This window comes from Arachis duranensis, chromosome 5, assembly GCF_000817695.3.
Source record: "Arachis duranensis cultivar V14167 chromosome 5, aradu.V14167.gnm2.J7QH, whole genome shotgun sequence".
Taxonomy (NCBI): Eukaryota; Viridiplantae; Streptophyta; class Magnoliopsida; order Fabales; family Fabaceae; genus Arachis; species Arachis duranensis.
The window spans coordinates 40,563,813-40,572,504 of record NC_029776.3 but is presented as its reverse complement, the minus strand read 5'-3'; the positions used below and the strand labels follow the sequence as shown (position 1 = coordinate 40,572,504).

The window sequence follows — 8,692 nt, the reverse complement described above, 5'->3', positions numbered from 1 at the left end:
TTTCTCGGTTCGACCGGTTCATCTATCGATTCGCAATTTTTCTCGGTTTTATGCAGGAAATACATTTTTTGACTCAGAAAAATCTACTGAGTCCAAAAATCATATTTAAATCCTCAAATTCTCATTCTATATTTTTGGATCCTATTTTTGGCAATATTAATTTTTTAATTAAACGATTAATTAGACTCGGTTCTTGCATTCTCCCCACCAAATAAGAAATTTTGTCCTCAAAATTTAGTGATTACCTGAGAATAGCTCGAGGTAATCCTTCCGTATCTCGGACTCCAATTCCTAAGTATGCTCTTCCACTCCTGCTCTCTTCCAAGCAACTTTAACCAACTGAACTTCTTTTCCATGTAACTTCTTCAAACTGGTGTTGTCAATTCGCACCGGAGTTACTTGAAAACTCAAGTTCTCCCGCAACTCGACCGACTCGGGCTCTAACACATGAGCTGTATCTGACGTGTATTTACGAAGTTGTGACACGTGGAATACGTCATGTAAGTTAGACAAGTGAGGCGGCAAGGCTACTTGATATGCCACCGGCCCGAATCGCCTCAGAATCTCAAACAGTCCAATGAACCTCGGATTCAACTTCTTGGTTTTAATCACTCTTCCAATCCCGATAGTCAGTGTAACCCTCAGAAGTAGGTGCTCCCCCACTTCAAATTCCAACAGTTTCCTTATCTGATCTGCATAACTTTTCTGTCGACTCTGGGCAGTTAGAATCCTCTCCCGAATCTTTTTAATCTTCTCAGTAGTCTCTGCTACCAAATCAGGACCCAAAACACTTACTTTACTGGCATCATACCAACACAGTAGAGATTGACACTTCCACCCACACAAAGCCTCACACAAAGCCATCCCAATGCTCGGATGAAAGCTATTGTTGTAGCAAACTCCACCAATGGCATGTAACGGTCCCAACTTCCAGGTTGATCCAAAACACATGCTCTTAGCATATCTTTCAACGTCTGAATAGTCCTCTCCGACAATTGATGAGCGGATAATTTATACGCTTTTTGGGATTATTTTTAGGTAGTTTTTAGTATGATTTAGTTAGTTTTTAGTACATAATTATTAGTTTTATGCAAAAATCACATTTCTGGGCTTCACTATGAGTTTGTATATTTTTCTATGATTTTAGGTATTTTCTGTCTGAAATTAAGGGACCTGAGCAAAAATCTGATTCAGAGGCTGAAAAAGGACTGCAGATGCTGTTGGATTCTGACCTCCCTGCACTCGAAATCAAATTTATGGAGCTACAGAGGCCCAATTGGCATGCTCTCAAATACGTTGGAAAGTATACATCTTGGGCTTTCGAGCAATGTATAATAACCCATACTTTGCCTGAGATTTGATGGCCCAAATTAGCGTCAAAACGCCGGTCAGAGACCCTTTTCTGGCGTTAAATGCCAGAACTGGTATAAAAGCTAGAGTTAAACGCCCAAACTGACACCAGAGATGGCGTTTAACTCCAAAAAAAGCCTATGCACGTGAAAGCTTCAATGCTCAGCCCAAGCACACATCAAGTGGGCCCCGAAAGTAGATTTCTACATCATTTACTTATTTCTGTAAACTCTAGGTTACTAGTTCATTATAAATAGGACCTTTCACTATTGTATTTTCATCTTTTGATCATCTTTGATCTTGGGATCAGGTCTTTGAACCCTTTTTCGACTGTTTCATGCCTAGACCTTGTTCTTATGTATTTTCAACGGTGGAGTTTCTACACATCATAGATTAAGGTGTAGAGCTCTGCTGTTCCTCATGAATTAATGCAATTACTACTATTTTCTATTCAATTCGAGCTTATTCTTGTTTTAAGATATCCATTCGCACTTCTACATGATGAATGTGATGATCAAGTGACACTCATCACCATTCTCACTTATGAACGTGTGCCTGACAACCACTTCCGTTCTACCTGAAAACAATCTTGAATGCATATCTCTTGGCCTCCTGGTCCACGACACATGGTTGCCTCTCCTGATAACAGAGCCTTCCATTCCGTGAGATCAGAGTCTTCGTGGTATAAGCTAGAATCAATTGGCAGCATTCTTGAGATCTGGAAAGTCTAAACCTTGTTTGTGGTATTTTGAGTAGGATCTGGGATGGGATGCCTGTGACGAGCTTCAAACTCGCGAGTGCTGAGCACAGTGACAGTGCGTAATAGGCTCAATGGATTTTATTCCGACACGATCAAGAATCGACAGATGTTTAGCCCTACGTAACCTGTAGCCAGACCATTTTCACTAAGAGGACGGATGGTAGCCATTGAAAACGGTGATCCCCCAACATACAGCTTGCCATGGAAAGGAGTACGCATGACTGGATGAAGGCAATAGGAAAGCAGAGACTTAGGAGGAATAAAGCATATCCATATGCTTATCTGAAATTCCCACTAATGAATTACATAAGTATCTCTATCTTATTTTATGTCTTATTCATCTTTTAATTATCAAAACCCCATAACCATTTGAATTTTCCTGAATGAGATTTACAAGGTGACCATAGCTTGCTTCAAGCCGACAACCTCTGTGGGATCGACCCTTACTCACGTAAGGTATGACTTGGATGACCCAGTGCACAGTTGGTCAGCTGCACGGAGTTGTGAGAAAAGTGTGAACTCACGATTTTGTGTACCAAGTTTTTGGCGCCATTGCCAGAGATTGTTCGAGTTTGGACAACTAACGGTTCATCTTGTTGCTTAGATTAGGAAATTTTTTTATTTTGTTCTTCAGAATTTTTAAGAACAAATTCTAGAGTTTCAGATGATGCTTTTATCATCACAAGAGCCAGTTGATTCCCATCAATTTGGCTGTTGTATGTAATGTCCTGTTGAAGCTTGTTTAGCCCTGTCTAATCTCTTTAGACTGAAGCTTTAGACTAACATTGCATGATTCCTGGAATTCGTATTAAAAATTTTTGAGTTTCTTATTTTCTTTTTCAAAATAATTTTCGAAAAAATACAAAAAATTATAAAATCATAAAATCATAAATATTTTGTGGTTATTGTTTGAGTCTAGTGTCAATTTTTAAGTTTTGTGTCAATTGCATGCTTTTATTTTTCTTGCAAATTTTTGAAAACTCATGCATGGTGTTCTTCATGATCTTCAAGTTGTTCTTGATGATTTTCTTTGTCTGATCTTTAAATTCTCTTGTTTTGTGTCATTTGTTGTTTCTCATGTGCATTCTCAATTTGTTAGTGTTTCTAGTATGAAAATTTCTAAACTTGGTGTCTTGCATGCCTTTCTTTTCTTAAATTTTTTTTTAAAAAAAATATATTCTTGATGTTCATCTTGACAGTCAAAGTGTTCTTGCATGCATTGTTTATTTGATCTTAGTTTTTCATGATTAGTTTCATTTTGTTGCTTTTCTCTCTCATCATTAAAAATTCAAAAAAAAATTTCAAAATTATGTCTTTTCAAGTCAATAATACAGAGAATTAAAGATTCAGAACATACAGTAGAGGAATCACAGAGAAAAATCTGGGCGTTCAAAACGCTCAGTGCAGAAGGAATTCTAGCATTTAAACCCCAGCCAGGGTACCTGGCTGCGCGTTTAACACCCAAGGAGGTAGACAAGCAGGCGTTTAACGCCATGATAGCACCAAGGAGGTAGTTTTGTTTTCAATTCAAATCTTCAATTTTTCAAGTTTTAAAACTAATTTTTTAAAATCTTATCTTTTTCATATGCTCTCTTATCAATCATATCTTTTTCAAAATCAAATCTTTTTCCTTTTTCTTTTAATATTTTCGAATATCCTTGCTAACAATTAATGTTGTGATTCAAAAATTTCAAGTTTGTTACTTTCTTGTTAAGAAAGGTTCAATATTTGAATTTTAGAATCATATCTTTTAATTTCTTGTTAGTCAAGTCATCAATTTTAAAAATTAAATCTTTTTTAAAAATTCTTTTTCAATCATATCTTTTCAATCATATCTTTTTAATCATATCTTTTTAAAATCAAATTTTTTCAGTCATATCTCTTTTTATTTGATTCCAAACTCTTTTTTTCTAACTTCTTATCTTTTCAAAATTATTTCCAAATCTTTTTCAACTAATCACTATTTCTTATCTTTTTCAAAATCACTAACCACTTTTTCAAAAATCTTTTTAATTAACTAATTATTTTAATTTTGATATTCGAATTTCTTCTCTCTCCCATCTCTTTCTATTTAATCACTAACACTTACCCTCCTTTGATAATTCGGACTCCCTCTCTCTCTATATGTTCGAATTCTTTTCTCTACCTCATCCTTCTATTCTCCTTTTCCTCTAACACATCAAGGAATCTCTATACTGTGATATAAAGGATTCCATACTTTCTTAGTTTTCTTCTCTCTCATATGAGTAGGAACAAAGATAAAGGCATTCTTGTTGAAGCTGATCTTGAACCTGAAAGGACTCTGAAGAGGAAGTTAAGAGAAGCTAAGGCACAACTCTCTAGAGAGGACCTGACAGAAATCTTCGAAAAAGAAGAAGACATGGCAGCCGAAAATAACAACAATTCCAACAATGCAAGGAAGGTGCTGGGTGACTTTACTGCACCTAGAAACTTGGAGGCACAAGTAGGTTAGCTGAGTAAAAGAGTTACTGAAACTCCTCCTAGCACTTTCCCAAGTAATACAGAAGAGAATCAAAAAAGAGAGTGCAAGGCCATCCACACCTCCAACATGGCCGAACCTGTAGAGGAGGGAAAGGCAGTGATTCCCAGTGAGGAAGACCTCATGGGACGTCCACTGACCACTAGGGAGTTCCCTCCTGAGGAACCAAAGGAATATGAGGCTCATCTAGAGACCATAGAGATTCCACTGAACTTCCTATTATCATTCATGAGCTCTGAAGAATATTCTTCTTCTGAAGAACATGAAGTTACTACTAAAGAGCAAATTGCTCAGTATCTTGGAGCAATCATTAAGCTAAATGCCAAATTATTTGGTAATGATACTTGGGAGGATGAACCTCCATTACTCATTAATGAACAAAACACCTTGCCTCAGTTGAAGATACCTCAAAAGAAACCGGATCCTGAAAGGTTCTTAATATCCTGTACCATAGGCACCATGCCCTTTGAGAAGGCTCTGTGTGACCTGGGGTCAGGCATAAACCTCATGCCACTATCTGTGATGGAGAAACTGGGAATCTTTGAGGTACAAGCTACAAGAATCTCACTAGAGATGGTAGACAAATCAAAGAAACAGGCTTATGGACTTATAGAGGATGTCTTGGTAAAGGTTGAAGGCCTTTACATCCCTGCTGACTTCATAATCCTGGACACTGGGAAGAATAAGGATGAATCCATCATCCTTGGCAGACCCTTCCTAGCCATAGCAAAAGCTGTGATTGATGTTGACAGAGGAGAGTTGGTCCTTCAAGTGAATGAGGACTACCTTGTGTTTAAGGTTCAAGGATCTCCCTCTGCAACCATGGGGAGGAAGCATGAAAAGCTTCTCTCAATACAGAGTCAACCAAAGCCCCCACATTCAAACTCTAAGTTTGGTGCTGGGAGGCCCCAACTATGCTCTGAATATCTGTGAAGCTCCACGAGAGCTTACTGTTAAACTATTGACATAAAAGAAGCGCTTATTGGGAGGCAATCCAATTTTTATTTATCTATGTTAAATTTCCATTTTCCATTGTTATTTTATGTTTTCTTTAGGTTGATGATCATGTGGAGTCACAAAAACAACTGCAAAAATCAAAGCAAATTCAAAAACAGCATTAAAAATAGCACCCCCTAGAAGAGGAGCTTACATGCCAGTAAGGGTAGAAGAATGGGCATTAAACGCCCAGTCTGGCACCATTCTGGGCATTTAACGCCAAAAATGGGCACCAGACTGGCGTTTAAACGCTAGAAAAGGACGAAAAACTGGCGTTTAACGCCAGAAATGGGCAGCAACCTGGCTTTTAACGCCAGGATTAGCACTCAGAGGGCGTTTACACGCCAGAATGGTGCAGGGATGAGAAATACTTGACACCTCAGGATCTGTGGATCCCACAGGATTCCCACTTACCTCAACTCACTCTCTCTCTTCTTCACACATTCCAATAACACCCTTCCCCAAATACCCTTCACCAATCACCTCCAACTCTCTTCACCATCACCTCTTCACCATTCACATCCACCCACTCTTCCGCAAAACCCCCGCCTACCTCAACATTAAAATTCACATCCTCTCCCTCCCAAACCCAACCCCTAATACACGAACCCTACCCCTCTCTCCACTCCTATATAAACCCCTCATCCCTCCTTCATTTTCACACATCATAAACACTTCTTTCCCCTTTTTGCCGAACCACTCACACCTCTCCATCTCCTCCATTTTCTTCTTCTTCTCCTCCATTCTTTCTTCTTTTGCTCGAGGACAAGCAAACCTTTTAAGTTTGGTGTGGTAAAAGCGTTGCTTTTTATTTTTTCATAACCATTTATGGCACCTAAGGCCGGAGAAACCTCTAGAAAGAGGAAAGAGAAGGCAAAAGCTTCCACACCGAGTCATAGGAGATGGAGAGATTCATCTCAAAGGTCCGTCAAGACCACTTCTATGAAGTTGTGGCCAAGAAGAAGGTGATCCCTGAGGTCCCTTTCATGCTTAAAAGGAATGAGTATCTGGAGATCCGACATGAGATTCGAAGAAGAGGTTGGGAAGTTCTCACCAACCCCATTCAACAAGTCAAAATCTTAATGGTTCAAGAGTTCTATGCTAATGCATGGATCACCAAAAACCATGATCAAAGTGTGAACCCGAACCCAAAGAATTGGCTTACAATGGTTCGGGGGAAAAACTTAGATTTTAGTCCGGAAAATGTAAGGTTAGCATTCAACTTGCCAATGATGCAAGGAGATGCACGCCCCGACACTAGAAGAGTCAACTTTGATCAAAGGTTGAACCAAGTCCTCATGGACATATGTGTAGAAGGAGCTCAGTGGAAAAGAGACTCCAAAGGCAAGCCGGTTCAATTGAGAAAGCATGACCTTAAACCTGTGGCTAAAGGATGGTTGGAATTCATCCAATGCTCCATCATTCCTACTAGCAACCGATCTGAAGTGACTGTAGATCGGGCTATCATGATCCATAGCATCATGATTGGAGAGGAAGTAGAAGTTCATGAGGTCATATCTCTAGAACTCTACAAAGTGGCTGACAAAACCTCCACTTTAGCAAGGTTAGCCTTCCCTCATCTCATCTGTCACCTATGCAATTTAGCTGGAATTGTCATAGAGGAAGACATCCTCATTGAAGAGGACAAGCCCATCACTAAAAAGAGGATGGAGCAAACAAGAGAGCCCACTCATGGACCTTAACAAGAGCATGAGAAAGTCCCTCATCAAGAAATTCCTGAGATGCCTCAAGGGATGCAGTTTCCTCCACACAACTATTGGGAGCAACTCAACACCTCTTTGGGAGATTTGAGTTTCAATATGGAGCAACTAAGGATGGAACACCAAGAGCACTCTATTATTCTCCATGAAATTAGAGAGGATCAAATAGCCATGAGGGAAGAGCAACAAAGGCAAGGAGGAGACATAGAGGAGCTCAGGCGTTTCATTGGATCTTCAATAGGAAGAACTAGCCGCCATCACTAAGGTGGACCCGTTCTTTGATTTCCTTGTTCTTATCTTTCTGATTTTCGATTTTTATGCTTTATGTGTTATCTATGTTTTTGTCTTCATTACATGATCATTAGTGTCTAGTATCTATGTCTTAAAGCTTTGAATAATTCCATGAATCCTTCACCTTTCTTAAATGAAAAATGTGCCTAATTACAAAAGAACAAGAAGTACTTGAATTTCAAATTTTATCTTGAAATTAGTTTAATTATTTTGATGTGGTGGCAATACTATTTGTTTTCTGAATGAATGCTTGAACAGTGATATTTTTTATAGTGAAGTTTATAAATGTTAAAATTGTTGTTTCTTGAAAGAATGATGAACAAAGAGAAATGTTATTGATAATCTGAAAAATCATGAAATTGATTCTTGAAGCAAGAAAAAGCAGTGAATAACAAAGCTTGCAAAAAAAGGCGAAAAAAAAGAGAAGAAAGAAAAAGCAAGCAAAAAAAGCCAATAGCCCTTTAAACCAAAAGGCAAGGGTAAAAAAGATCCAAGGCTTTGAGTATTAATGGATAGGAGGGCCTAAAGGAATAAAATCCTGGCCTAAGCGGCTAAATCGAGTTGTCCCTAACCATGTGCTTGTCGCATATAGGTCCAAGTGAAAAACTTGAGACTGAGTGGTTAAAGTCGTGATCCAAAGCAAAATAGTGTGCTTAAGAACTCTAGACACCTCTAACTGGGGACTTTAGCAAAGCTGAGTCACAATCTGAAAAGGTTCACCCAGTTATGTGTTTGTGGCATTTATGTATCTGGTGGTAATACTGGAAAACAAAGTGCTTAGGGTCACGGCAAAGACTCATAAAGTAGCTGTGTTCAAGAATCAACATACTGAACTAGGAGAATCAATAACACTATCTAAATTATAAATTCCTATAGATGCCAATCATTCTGAATTTCAAAGGATAAAGTGAGATGCCAAAACTGTTCAGACGCAAAAAGCTACTAGCCCCGTTCATCTAATTGGGACTAAGTTTCATTGATATTGTGAGATTCAGTGTATATTCTCTTCTTTTTATTTTATTTTGTTTTCAGTTGCTTGGGGATAAGCAACAATTTAAGTTTGGTGTTGTGATG

At 38.5% G+C, this 8,692-nt stretch overlaps 1 protein-coding gene across 1 annotated transcript; it reads right to left on the bottom strand.

The window, feature by feature from the left end:
• Positions 1-291: 291 nt before the first annotated feature.
• LOC107489205 (uncharacterized) lies at positions 292-951 on the bottom strand. Its single transcript, XM_016109974.1, has one exon. The coding sequence runs from the start codon at positions 949-951 to the stop codon at positions 292-294; it is 660 nt and encodes a 219-aa protein (XP_015965460.1).
• Positions 952-8,692: the final 7,741 nt, after the last annotated feature.